The following is a 14926-nucleotide window of genomic DNA, read 5'->3' on the forward strand; positions in this document are numbered from 1 at the left end:
CCGTTTGGTCTTGTCATCCCTTAGGGTGCTCTGGTGAACAAACATTCCCCCAGATACTGGTGGTCACCCCAATAAACTTACAGGTGGCCATCAGATCACCCCTGAGTCTGCGCTTTTCCAGGCTGAAGAGCCCCATGACTCTCAGCCTGTTGTCGTAAGGTCTGTTTTCCTGACCTCTGATCATGCCCGTGGCTCAAAACTGGACGCCGTACTCCAGCTGCGGCCTCACCAAGGGGAAGTACAATGGGTGAATGATGTCCTGAGATTTCCTTGAGAAGCATCTATGGATGCAAGCCAGCGTTTTGCTCGCTTTAATAGCTTCAGAATCGCATTGCAGGCTCACGTTCATCTTGTGGTCAATGATGACCCCCATGTCTCTTTCTTCCACAGCGCTAGCCAGTGTAGCACTGCCGAGCCTATAAGGATGCTGCAGGTTTTTCTTCTCAAGGTGGAGAACCTTGCATTTTTTGGTGTTAAACACCATCAGGTTCTTGTCCGACCATTTGCTGATCCTGTCCGGGTCAGCCTGGATCACCCGCCTGTCTTCTGCTGTGGATGCTTTGCCCCAAAGTTTGGTGTCATTGGCGAACTTGGCTAGTCCGCTTCTGACTCTGATATCCACTTCATTAATGAAGATGTTGAACAATATGGGTCCAAGGACAGAGCCTTGGAGGACCCCAGTGGTCACAGCACACCACGATGAGTGACTGCCATCAATTACTACCCTCTGGGTCCGACCATTTTCCAGCCAGTGGATCACGGTGGAGCCAAGGCCACAACTGGCCAGTTTCACCAAGAGGTGATCATGGGATACCAGATCAAAGGCTTTTTTGAAGTCAAGATATATGACATCAATCTCTTCTCCCTTGTCCAGGTGATAGGTCACCTGGTCATAGAAGGAAATAAGGCTGGTCAAGCAAGACCTACCCGCAACAAACCCATGCTGGCTATCCCTCCGGATGTTGGCGTCGGCCAGTCCATTAAGCATGGTCTCTTTAATAAACTTTTCTAAGATCTTCCCCGGGATAGAAATCAGGCTGATGGGCCTATAGTTAGCCAGATCCACTTTCCTCCCTTTCTTGAAGACAGGCACCACATTGGCTTTCTTCCAGTCTTCGGGCACTACACCAGAGTGCCAGGAGTTTTCAAAGATCCGTGCCAAGGGCTGGGCTATGATGCTCACCAGCTCCTTGAGTACCTTGAGGTGTAGATTGTCAGGGCCAGCTGACTTGAAGGTATCCAGCTTCTCAAGGTGTTTCTTCACAGAACACCTAGTTAGTCGTGTGAATCCAAAGTCAGGCAGAAGGCAGCTTAGAGTGGCATCCCTTAAAGACTAACTCTAGTATGCCTGTTAGCAGATGACCATTTCACTCAGTTCCCCACCTTTATATGGCTAAATATTTCCTTTCTCCCACTTTGATTCTCATCTTACTGTTTCTGTCCATAACTACCAGAATGGGTCCCTAAATCGCTGTCAGGACATTTAGGAGCTACCCTAATACAAATAAACAATTTATACTTGCTAACACATTGGGTAACGCTGAATTAATCATGTGACCAAAAATGTTCAGAACTGCTCATTCATGTTAAATGACCAACCTAAAAATGTCTTAGAGCAGGATTTTCAGAACTTCCGGACACATGTAACTCCAAATCAAGTTACTGTGAGGCACAGCTACTCAACTCTACTGAATGCCAAGCCCATGTTCTGAAGCTGAACAAGCAAAAATTGAAGAACCCTGCCCTAGTGGATACTTTTGAAAAGAGGCCTTAATACCAAAATGTTCAGAAGGATTCCCCCACCTGCTGCCTGATATTTCTAGATCTAATCAAAATCAGTTAGATTTTGCATTTGTGCCCTTAGTTTTTGTCACTGGGCTTCTAAGACTAGTGTTTCTATCTTGGAAATAGGAGGTGAAAAGACAAGACAATGTCAAATCATCCCAGGTTCTGCCACCATGACTTGAATCAAGTATTACTTCACATTTGTTGAACTAGGGGAGGGGGTTATAAAAGTATGGTCCAATTATCCAGAAAAGCAGCATAGGAAGTAAATTGGATGTACCTATTGTTGCAGAGCACTTAGGTATTCTGCTCCTTTAAAGAGTAGAAATTGCTAGGGAAAGAGCCCTAGCAGCGAGTGGGGAGCCCCAGCTGCTGGTTACCAGGGCAACCAGAGTAAGCTAGTGGCCCGCACCTGCCAGCAGTCAGCTGACCAGAAGGGGCAGGGCCTGGCTCATATATAAACCCCAGGGCTGAGGCGAGAATGGGAGTTCCCTGCAGCAGCCAAGGCGGAAGGAGCTCTCCCAGAGCAAACAAAGGGGAGAGGCCTGACTGCAGGTACAGCCTCTGATACGGGTAAGGGACAAAACACCCCGGTATGGCTTGAATGATGTTATAGCCGGGCAGCTTGGATTTATGTTATAGCCTAGGGGCTCCTGTTTTTGTTTGCTGTTTAAGACCGGTGGTTTGCGTGAAGCTATCAGGGGATGGAGGATGCCTCCTATGGGACCCATGGCAGCGTGGAGACCCCGGCGCTAGAGAGGGCACAGCATTTGGGGGGTGCACTGACCCCAGCGCCAGAGAGAGCACAGTGTAAGACAGGGCTGCGGAGAGCCCAAGGAGGACCAGGGGGCCAAATTGTAACAAGGCACAGACTGAACTACATAGTTTCATAGTTTCTAGGGTTGGAAGGGACCTGAGCAGATCATCTAGTCCAACCCCCTGCCATGGCAGGAAAGAATACTGGGGTCAAATGACCCCAGCAAGATGTTCATCTAACCTCCTCTTAAAAACCCCCAGGGTAGGGGCCTGCACCACCTCTCTTGGTTCCAGAACCTAGCCGCCCTGACTGTGAAGTAGCGCCTCCTGATATCTAACCTAAACCTACCCTCTGCCAGCTTGTGACTGTTATTCCTGGTCACTCCTGGCGGTGCGCGGGGGAACAGGGACTCCCCCAGTGCCTGCTGATCCCCCCTGACTAGCTTATAACAGGCCACAAGATCCCCCCTCAGCCTTCTCTTTTGGAGGCTGAACAGGTTCAGGTCCCGTAGCCTCTCCTCATAGGGCCTGCCCTATTGTCCCCTGATCATACGAGTGGCCCTCCTCTGGACCCTCTCCATGCTGTCCACATCCCTCTTGAAGTGTGGCGCCCAGAACTGGATGCAGTACTCCAATTGCGGCCTGACCAGTGCCACATACAGGGGGAGGATCACCTCTTTGGACTTGCTCAAGATGCATCTGTGGATGCATGCCAAGTTGCGGTTGTGGCCTTCCTAACTGCCTCCCCACACTGCCGGCCCATGTTCATCTTGGAGTCAATGATGACCCCAAGATCCTTTTCGGCCTCCGTGCTGACAAGAGGGGAGTTCCCTAACCTGTAGGTATGGTGCCGGTTGTTGCTCCCGAGGTGCATCACCTTGCACTTGTCTGTGTTGAATCCCATCCTATTCTCGTCCGCCCACCCTTGTAACCTGTCTAGGTCTCATTGTAGCCTGTTGCATCCTTCCAGTGTACCCACGTCCCCCCACATCTTAATGTCATCAGCAAATTTGAACAGGGTGCTTTTTACCCCCTCATCCAAATCACTGATGAAGATGTTGAACTGTGCGGGCCCGAGGACCGAGCCCTGCGGAACCCCACTGCCCATGTCCTTCCAGGTTGAGAAGGACCCATCCGCTACCACCCTCTGGGTATGGCCCTCCAGCCAGTTGGTGACCCATTTGACTGTGTGGGTGTCTACACCACAGCCCCCCAGTTTCTTAATGAGAATGGGGTGAGGGACAGTGTCAAAAGCCTTCCAGAAGTCCAGGAAGACTATATCCACTGCTACCCCTGCATCTAATGATCTGGTGATCTGATTGTAAAAGGCCACCAGGTTGGTCTGACAGGACCTGCCACTGATGAACCCGTGTTGGTTGCCCCTAAGCATGCAGTCCCCTGCTGGCCCCTCCTGGATGTGTGTGTGCCAGCACAATTTTCTCAAACAGCTTGCCTAGGATCGAGGTGAGACTAACCGGCCTATAGTTTCCCGGGTCCTCCTTCCTCCCTTTTTTGAAGATGGGGACCACGTTGGCCCTCTTCCAGTCTTCCGGTACCTCACCAGAGCACCACAAGTGCTCGTAAAGTTGTGCCAGGGGACTTGCAATGACCTCGGCCAGTTCCTTTAGAACTCTAGGGTGGAGATCATCCGGGCCGGCTGACTTGCATACATCCAACCCCTCCAGAAGCTCCCTAACTAAAGCCTCGCTAATCCGTGGCCCAGGTGTGCCTCCCCCGGGGCCCGAGGGGGGCCCAGCAGGGAGGTGGCTGTTCTGGTCCCTACTTAGGAAGACGAAGGCAAAGAAATTGTTAAACATGTTAGCTTTGCCATCCGGTGCGACGACCAAATTTCCCAATGCATCCTGCAAGGGCCCCACATTACCCAGGACCTTCTTTTTACCCCCTATGTATTTAAAAAAGGACTTCTTATTGTCCTTAATCTAGGAAGCTAGTCCCAGTTCCATCTCTGCCTTGGCCTTCCTAACTACACCTCTACATCCCTGAGCAACTACAGAATAGTCCTCCCTGGTGATGACCCCTTCTTTCCATTGGGTGTAAGCCTCCTTTTTAGTAAGGAGTCATTCCCGGATGCTTTTGGTGAGCCATGGAGGCTTATGTGCTCTCCTGCTCCCTTTGATCCTCGTTGGGATTACCTTCCTTTGGGCTTGGAGGATCGTCTCTTTAAGGAGCGACCACTCTCCTTGGACAACTGGCTCCCCTCCCCTCCGGGACCTCAGCACTTCTCCAACTATCCTCCTTAGCTCGTTGAAGCCTGCCCTCCTAAAATCTAGGGCCGCTGCCTTACTGCATGCCTTTGCCACCTTGCGCTGGATGGTGAATTCCAGCAGGCGATGATCGCTGTCGCCCAAGTGGTCGAGCACCCGCAGCCCCCTCACCAGGTCATCACCCGTGGCCAGCACTAGGTCCAACAAGGCGTCCCCCCTGGTGGGGCTGTGCACCTCCTGGGTTAGATGGAGGTCCTGCACTCTGGCCAAGAACCTACGTGAGCGTTCAGACCTGGCTGACTGCTCTTCCCAGCAGATGTCCGGGAAGTTCAGGTCCCCCATGACTACCACATCCTTAGCCTTCACTACCTCTGTGAGCTGACCCAAAAATTCCTGGTCAAGCTCTTCTCCCTGGTTGGGAGGTGTGTAGTAGACTCCCACCATTAAGTCTCTTTCCCCTCGACTGTCTTGTACTCTAACCCAAAGCACTTCAGAGTGCCCCTCCTCTGACTCCTTCCTAATTGATAAGGATGTGTATTCCTCCTTAATTACAGAGTGCCACACCCCCATCTCTCTTTCCTATCCTGTCCCTCCTGTACAGCCTATAGCCCTTGACATTCACTGCCCAATCATGTGTTGCGTCCCACCACGTTTCCGTAATCCCCACTATGTCCGGGCTGGTGTCAGCCAGCAGCAGGGTGAGTTCCTCCTGCTTGTTACCCATACTACAAGTGTTTGTGTAGAGGCATTTGAGGCCTCCTGTGGATGTGTGTACTGACCCCCTAGTCCCAGCGTTACCCTGGCCCCTATCTCTTACCTGTTTATTTGCTTTGCTCGTTGGTCTGGCCTGGGCTGTAGTTGTGGGTGCCGTTTGGTCTGGCAGTCTGTTCCATCTGCAAGGCTTGGGGTGTGGTAAAGGGGTGGCTGGAGCCACGCACAGCCCACAAAGCTAGGGTGCCCCTAAACACCCATTGCAGAATGGGACTCACAAGGGATCCAGGAACCCACGGAGTCAGAGTACAGCAAAACCGTGGACCGAGTCAGAGAGTACAGCAAAAAAGAGGACGTAAAGGCAGCCTCCCTATTATATATTTACCATCAAAGACATGGCGGAAGAGAATCGAGGGTGCCCATAGGGCCAACTTGTCACGGTAAGGGGGCCTTGGGGAGATCATGGCCATCCTGCAGGACCCCGTGCTGTGACACCTACATATAATTCTCCTGTGTCAGTTTAGCCAGCTGTAAAATGAGGATATAACTACCTTTAATACCTCACAATAGTATTTGGAGACTTATTGTTATCAATAATGCTATATACCTTTTTATCAGTATTATCTGCATGTGTTGGAAGGCTGTAAATACTTAGGAAGAAAGGAATTGCCAAGGAAAACAATACATTATAGGGTAGCAAAGGAATGGGAAATGATACCTAGACTGAATAACAGTAACATTCCCCAGTGACAGCTACTAGATTGTCAGAAGAGTCTCCTTGCAGCATTCAGAGAAGTCCTAATGCCTGAGTCACTTGAATGATAAACAGATTAGAGACTCATGAATATAACGAAGGAAGGAAACAATCCTGCACCTGAGGATGACATAATGTATCTGTCATCTGAGATTTCTATTGTTTTACATCTATTCCAAGACATGTAGAGTTAAAACGCAGACAAATACATCCCATCGCAATTATACACGGTTGTGGAAATCTTGTTCTGGAGAATCAAGTTTTGTAACTTTTACTGGGATTAAAAAAAAAAAAAAATACTTGAACAGCTTTTTTTCTGGTCTTTTCAATTTCATTAAAGATTCTTCTAAGAAATCCTGCTAGACAACAGGCAAAAGGAAAGGCAGGAACCTTCATTATTCAGCATTATGTCTATTCCAGCAGCTCCCATATTTAGTCATCTCTGTACTAGCTGAGTAATTTTTTTTTGTTTACACAGGAAAAAACCCTTATCTGTAATCAAATCACTGCATCATATCCGTCCAACAACCGTAACTCACGTTTCTTAGCTAATAAGTCTGAAATCATTCAGGAAAAAAAATATCTAGCTGCTTGTCTAGGTCTGGAACAGTATGTGTAATATAAGCCTACTACAATTATAAAATGCTGATGCAATGCTAACAACGTACTGAAACTGTTTAACTTTGCTGACGTTCTGTTAACTGCTAACACAGTACTGTTTGATGTCATGGGCATTCAGTCACTGACAAAAGCAGCTGATAAAACAGGCAGAATTTACAGTCACATCTGTCATTTGCTGTGTGCTCTCAGATGAACCAGCCCCTATAGCAGGGCTTAAGTAACTGCATCACATCAGTGCTAAACAGCTTATCTACAATTGGCTCTGTGAGTGGTGCGAATTTAATTTACACGTGCCTGTAACTTTGCCGCGCCACCCGAATGCAAAATGTATTACTGGCAAATGATTTGTAACAGTTTAAAGGTCAGTCTATGGTAGGAACATTTTTAAATCAGTTTCCCACTATTGCTAACAGTAGCTCAGCTTCACTAGTCAGCCAGGTTGGTAGCTCTAGTGTGAATGGGTTACCAGCCAGTGTCCCCATTTTAAGCACTGTCACCAAACTAAACTTAGATCAGGTCTACACGTGAAATTAATGTGATGCAATTAACTCTGGTGGATATTGCACCAGAGTTTATTGGTGTCATGTTTACAAGTGTGCCTGGGACCAAAGCACATTGAGCCAGGTCAGAGTAGCTCTGGCTGGCAGGGGACCCAGGAGGTCAGCCTGCCAGCCTGGGTCAGCTGTGACCCAAATCAACGTGCTGCAGAAAGGCTGGTTGGGGCACAAGGGTGCTCCAGTGTGGGGTTTGCCAGCAGCCAACCCTCACACTGAAGCACCCTCATGTCCATCCAGCTCTGTCAGCATCTACAAGCATGTTGCTATGCAGTAAGTTTACAAGTACTAACCTACGGTGGAATTAGTTTCCTGTGGCCTAACAGGGTTGCATGTGTAGACACCGAGACTTTACTGCAGAGCTAACTAGGCAGCTCTACAGTAAACATCTTGTGTAAATGCACCCACAGAGAGTGAGGCCTGTCCCCCACAGGGCCTCCCAACACTGTTAACACTGGTGGAACTGAGCCAGCATTAGAAAAAGTCAAGAGATTCTGAAAAATGTCTCTAATGTTGACAGGACCGAAGGGGCCAGTGGTACTGGCACAGAGCACTATATTGCTTTGCATACAACACGCCCCAGAATATAAAATGCACACTTTTTGAAAGGCAGAATGAAGAAAAAGATCTTTCCAGTTATAGATGCAAAGCGCAGGAACAGAGCCTAATCTTCAGCTCACTCATCCTCCCTTTCCTGCTTGACCACAGCTGAAACCCTAGCTGCTGCTGAAGACTGATCTCCATGGGTCAATCTATAATTCTGAAAACAGCTAGAGTCTTCAGGGCTTGAAAGTGGAGGAGAGAGACCCAGAGCAAGCAGCAAAATTGACCTAAGAAGACTCAGACTTAGCTTAATTAGGGGAATATGAAGACCAGAAAAAGGAGAGACTACTGTTAACACTTCTGGAATGAAGAACATTAAGCTATTAAGAGAGCAGAGTGTCTCAGCTGCCTGAATAGTAATGCCACAGCTGCTGCACTGTGAAACTGAAGTCAAAGCAGGGTGTTCCTATCCTGGGTAGAAATTCAGATTTCCTGCTTAAAACATGCCCTCCAATTTTGGGGGGCTGCTTTTGGGGTGAAAAGTGTGTGTTGTATGCTAGAAAAGACAGTATCTGCAAACAGAAAAAAGGCTATAGAAAAAAAGCTAATGAGATCTCTTTCAGCAAGTCCTAGGTGCACATCTACTTTATCTGTGAGACGCATGTCTAACTTCCAGCTCATATACAGCAGCTGGTATCACTTCAATTTTCCCTTCCGTCTGGCAACTGCTTACTGCCATATGCAGCGATCACCTAATCAACCACTAGGTCCCCTAGGGCCAAGTTCTGATCTCAGTTCCACCATAGTAAATCCATTAGAAATAGTAGTGTAATTCCAGATGACAGCAAGAAAACAAACTATCCCATCTTGTCCACAAGATGCCTAATTATACCTCACTAGCCCAAGGAATTCAGTCCAGCAATTTCCCACATGGCACTGTGATACACTGAAGATGAAAGTCCTGGCTGACAACACTTGAAGTGAGATCTTAAGTAAAGTATCTAGCATGCTGAGGCTTCAATCCTGACTGGAATCTATTTCACAATACAAATAATTAATAACAGAACAATGAAGAAACAGCCACGTATTTCATAAAAGGATGCCCCATTAAATCACTAGGCTGTATCTGTAAGATTAGCTTAGGACTTTTTTTTTTTTTTGTAGGAACCAAGATTTCTTATAAATAATCTCAATTCTAGGCTCACTGTGCTACTCATAAAACATGATTTAAGAAGAATATATTCTTAGGCAAGAGAGTGACTGACTTAGTCATGGAATGAGTACAAAGACGGACGCAGTCTGATTTTTAAAGTTTGACAAATTTGAAACCATTGAGAGCATGGGCTCATGTGAACTGAGGATTAGAGTCCCAAAGGCTTAGATTCATAAAGCAGAAGACTAAGACTAACTAAAAATAGAGATATCCTATAAATGAACTGCTGCTATGAGAATGACCCAGATGTTTAAAAAAATGGAAGTCAAAACATAATAGGTATGAATTGGAAACATCTAGAGTTGGTTATGAAAACCAAATATTCACTGTGACAAAGAGTAATAGGTATGCAACTATACACCTCCTTCAGAACTAGAGTGGAAAGAGTCATTTGTGGAAACTTCTTGGATCAAGACTACAGGGTTTCCATATGGAATCGTGTTTACTTGTGTTAGAGGACACAGAGAAGAGCACAAAGACCAGCTAAAAGCCTCCTGTCCTCTCCTGTTTTACAAAATACCTGAAGTAATTTTCTTATAAGCAACTGAAGAATTGCATTGGAATAATCCCTCTGAATTCTGAAACACTTTTGACCACTTTTGGTCCAACAGGACAAATTCAAAGAAAGGAAAGTGGCCACAAAATAAATAATAGGAGCAAAAACGTATTCCAAATAGCCAAAATACATTCCCTCCAGTGCTCATGTTTGGAGGGGTTTTTTGGCTCAGAAGACGTGAAAAATTTAAATCTGCTCCCAGCCAAAAGCCCAGCTCCCAATCTGCTCCCAGCCAAATGCATGCTTTTATTGCTTAGTGGATGGATAAAGTTCATGGGTATAGGTGATCTTGGTGTAGCTCTTTGTGTGAGAGAGGGTGGGAAGTAACTGAGAAGTGGAAGGATCTTGAAAGGGTTTGGATCGAAAAAGGAATGTATATTTTTAGTTTCCTGTTAAAGATGCATCTTTTTCAAATTTGCATAAAATATAATAGCTTTACCCAAGAAATCATTACAGAGATAATGGCCAATCAAGAAAGAAAAAAACCACTATTATAGAATAATAGAAAATTAGGGTTGGAAGGGACCTCATGACGTCATCTAGCCCAACCTCCTCCTCAAAGCAGGACCAACCCCAACTAGATCATCCCAGCCAAGGCTTTGTCTAGCTGGGTCTTCAAAACCTCCAAGGATGGAGCTTCTACCACCTCTCTGGGCAACCTGTTCCAGTGCTGTACCGCCCTCCTAGTGAGAAAGTTCTTTCAACACGACCTGGTGAGGGGACTGCAGGTCCTTGACCACCTGGGCAATAGCAATCACCACCTGCTGGATTTCGCTATCCAATGCAGGGTGTCAAGGGCTTACACCAAGGCTAATGTCCTCAACTTCAGAAGAGCCAACTTCAATCAGTTTAGGATCCTAGTGGGGGAGGCACTGAGGGTCCAAAAGATATAGGAGATGGGAGTCCACAAGAGATGGCTGTACCTTAAAGGGGCGATCCTTCAGGCCCAAAGGATAACAGTCCCTGAGAGAAGCAAGGGGGTAAGAGTGCTCAGAAACCCCCTTGGCTCAGCAAGAGCATTTAGCAATGCCTGAGGACAAAAAGGGGGGCGTACAATCAGTGGAAGGGAGGAGCTATCACCAAGGAGGAGTACTTGTCCTCGGCCCGTGAGTGTAAGAGGGCTATTAGGAAGGCCAAGGCAGAGATGGCTTAATCCAGGCTAGCGTCCAGGATTAAGGACAACAAAAAGTCCTTTTTCAAGTACATTGGGAGCAAGAAGAGGGCAGCAGGCAATGTAGGGCCCCTGCAAGACGCAAACAGTAATCTTGTGACTACGCCAGGCAAGAAAGCTGATATTATTAACAGTTTCTTTGCCTTTGTTTTCTTGAACAGGGACCAGGACATCCCACCTACCAGAGGTAGGGACAATCTCGGGGGATAGCTCTATCAGGCCTTCAGCCAGTGCAGATGTAGTTAGGGATCTTCTGGAAGGGCTGGCCATTTTTAAATCTGCAGGTCCAAATACCCTCCACCCAAGGGTGTTGAGGGAGCTGGCAGGGGTCATTGCAGAGCCCTTGGCCCAGCTGTATGAGCATTCGTGGTCATCTGGCCAGGTGCTGGGAGACTGGAAACTGGCTAATGTGGTCCCAATTTTCAAGAAAGGGAGGACCCAGGTAACTACAGGCCTGTAAGCCTTACCTCGGTGCTCAGGAAGATCTTGGAGAAAATCATCAAGGAGCACATCTGTGGGGGGCCAGCAGGGGAGATCATGTTCAGGGGCAACCAGCATGGGTTCATCAAAGGCAGGTCCTGCCTGACCAACCTAGTTGCCTTTTATGACCAGGTGACTGAATTCTTGGAACCAGTCCAGCCAAGGAGCTGCCTGCCTGCAGCTTGTCTCTCCTAAAGACAGCTCCAGTGTTGTGTGCAGGATGGGAGAGGAAGAACGGAAGGGGAGAGAGTTGTGGGCTGGGGTTTTGCCAGCCTGAGCTGGAGGGGGGCAGAAGTGGATCGGAGCCCCACTTCCACTCCAGCTCAGGCTGGGCAAACCCCAGCCCACATCTAGAAGACAACGCTGGGGCTGGGGTTGGAGCTGGGGCTGGGGCTGGGGCTGGATCAGCCCAGGCCTGCTCGCTTGTAGTGACTTACAGAAGTTAATGAAGGTGCTCCACTTTGGAGCACTTTCCTCTGAACCCTCATGTAGCACAGTTGGGCACTTCTAAAGCACTCTGTAGCCACACACTTTCTCTGACAGCTGTACTTTCAAGGGGCTGATCACATGACAAATACCACTTCTGTCAGCACTCAAAATTATTCCTTTAGGACTCCTTTCAGGGAATCTTTGAACATCTTAGGAGAAAGTGAAAAGCTGTGTGAAGTCCAGGCCACACCTGTACCCAATTCTGTCAAAGTGTCTTCTATAAAACTATGAAACTCTGGCAGTATGAATTATAATACTCCAATACACATGTGTGTGCATACTGAAGCTGGAAATTCAGGCTGGGCTGCTGGAAGTCTCCAGAAGTTCAGTGTCCTGGCCAGTGAAAGCTGAGGAGTTGGGGCCTTGGAAGCAGGAAAGGAACAAGGAGGAAAGAGGGAAATCAAAAAAACTAAACGAGGGAGATATGAGATGGTGAAGAAAGAGTGTCTGCAAAGGAAGGGCTTGAGGTCAGGCCCACGGCATGCTCTCTATTCAGTGCTCTTGATCCACTTGCACAAACTATTCAGCTATTTCTCTTGATAGCAGGCACAACTTCTGCGAGGTCAGACCTTTGAACAGGGGGGAGGCACTCTGCATAGACATCCCCCACCTCTGTTAGAAGCTTAGAATTTTAAAATCAGATAGTGAAGGAATTAGCTGCACCCATCTTTTTTCCAAACCCCAGCTACACATGATTAGCACCTTTGGAAAACAGATCACCATTTCCTTCAACAGCTGGAAATTAAATGTTATCTACTCTATGTCATACTTTGTGCACTTATGTGACCCTGGGTGCTTTAATTAAACAATGACTCACATTAAGCAACTCCTTTGTTCTATCATAGCATTTTAAAGGGCACATTTGGGAGCTCTAATTTAGAGAAGTTGGTTTTTGTTAGAATAATGACCTACCTATATATTAACCTGACAGAAAGTAAGAGGATATCTTGGAGCAACATGTATAACGTTTCCACAGACTATATATTTAGGTTCTTCTACTAAGTTTTTTGTTTTCTCCAGTTATGTCAAGGATTTGTAAAATGGATATGATATTTCCCAGGAGTGTAGTGTAAGGTTTAATTAATTCACTGAAAACCTGAAAAGATACTAAAGTAACGAAAATTATTATTATTTGACAATGAGCCCAAGTACATACATTTTACATAAAGCCTCAGCAAAACTTTGAGTGATCCCAAATTTGCTGGACAAAAATGAAAAACCAAAGAACTCCAACTACAGAACTGAATCCCTGCACAAGCATGTGTGGCTACCATTATCTTCAGCAATTACTATCAGTAGTAATAGCTCATGAGCTAACAGTTAAAATAGAAGAGACATAGCTGAGACAGGACACAGAAAGTGGACCGGCATGCCTAAGGTCACCCAGCAGCTAGGCAACAGAGCCAGAAACAGGACCTTCTGCATCCCCAACCAATGCTTAAGCCCAGTACCACGGTCTGTGCTACTTCTTGTCAATGGGAGCTGGACTCAGTTACACCAGAGATGAGTTGAGTCCCAACAGTTCATTAGTTTCGCTAAAATAACTCAAGATCAAAGAAAAAGACTGATTTTGCCTCCATACTACTTTCAATAGTTACACCTGCTTTTCTAATATTTTTCATTACATGACAGCATTTCAAATACATTAGTTTAAAGTACACAGATATAAACACAGGTAGGTGTCTTCCGTTTCCTTTATCAGGCTTTTCTACTCCCACCACTGGACATTATTATTAACAACTTTAACATGAATCAAATGCAACATGCCAGAACCACTGCTGGAAATATTTTCTTTTACTCTTTAGTTATTTCCCCTGCTTTGGTCCTTTATGATCAGATAGAATTTATACAAAACAAGGTGACAGATTAGATTTTCTACTTAGCTATTATCTTTACGTATGACCTATATAGATTAAGACACAGTTATTATCCAAAAAGTCTACAACCTGCGCTGTTCTTGGAACAACCTTACCTTTCAACAGCCACCAAAGTAATGGAATGAAGCCTGGACTTTCACTAATGTACTTCAAGCCCTTCAAGTTGATGCTTACGTTGTAGAGTGACATCAGCATTAGCCTAAAATAAAATTAAAAAGGTGATTAAATTGGATTCATCTGTGTCTCATTATAGCTACTGAATCTAATATCTGCAATACTCATCCACAGATGGCTCAGTATTTATAAATACTGCAGGGTTAATGTTTGTAAGATTCAAAGACATGGTCACATCAGAGCTGTATAACTACATGAATTTCACATCATGCATAATTTTGTTTATCTGTATATCTAAATCTAGGCATTTAATCATGTAAAAGTCATCTATGTTAACCACCATAAAACCCCACTGAAATCAATAGGACTATTCACGCAAATAGGGCAAGAAAGATTTGGCCTTACAGGATCTCACAACATATGCAAAATAATCCTCTTAGTACTCCCCCGTAGACTTCCTATCCTCCTGATTAACAGCAAATGAAAGGGCTGCTTTAAATAAAATAACACATGCAGAAACTTTATTCAAAATATTAGACTGAACCAAAATTAAATAATTTCCTTCTGACCTTCCACAACCTGTGAATAAAAAAGAAAAGAAAAAAGAAAGCCTTGTACAGCTTTATGACTTTAACATCCAGTTACACATTAGTTAATTATCTGGCACTATGCAATCATGTCTCTGTCAAAGGAAATGTATGCTAATTCTGTACCAATTAAAGCAGCATTCAAGTCATTCTATATTATCTGGTTAAATGTGATTGCTGGAAGACAGCACAATGAAGCAGATGTCCTGGGCCTAACAGGTGCTGAGTGTTCTGAGTTCAGAGGACACTGAGCCCCTCATGGCTAAGTACAGATATTTGGGGAGGCTGAATTGGGTTCAAAATGGCCACCGGATTTAAACTTAGCTCGCCCCAGTGCCAACCTTACACTTCCAGACCCAGTCTGAGTGACTGACAATCAGTCTAAACCTGTAACTGTACAGAATTTCCATGCATGCGAACAGGACTAAAAATTGTAGAACCTGGTTTAAAATAAACCTGGATCTAAGTTTGATACTACATATTTGATTTA

At 45.9% G+C, this 14926-nt stretch overlaps 1 protein-coding gene across 2 annotated transcripts in view; it reads right to left on the minus strand.

Moving 5' to 3' along the window:
- The window catches only part of HSF2BP (heat shock transcription factor 2 binding protein), a 60649-nt gene that overhangs the window by 4403 nt on the left and 41320 nt on the right, over positions 1 to 14926 (minus strand). For both annotated transcript variants that reach the window (XM_090061560.1, XM_090061567.1), the window contains exon 7: positions 13831 to 13934. In XM_090061560.1, the coding sequence (XP_089917686.1) occupies positions 13831 to 13934 (104 nt within the window). The remainder of the gene's footprint in view (positions 1 to 13830; positions 13935 to 14926) is intronic.

Source organism: Crocodylus siamensis, chromosome 1 (genome assembly GCF_052110815.1).
Source record: "Crocodylus siamensis isolate JL-2025a chromosome 1, ASM5211081v1, whole genome shotgun sequence".
In the NCBI taxonomy this organism is placed as follows: domain Eukaryota; kingdom Metazoa; phylum Chordata; order Crocodylia; family Crocodylidae; genus Crocodylus; species Crocodylus siamensis.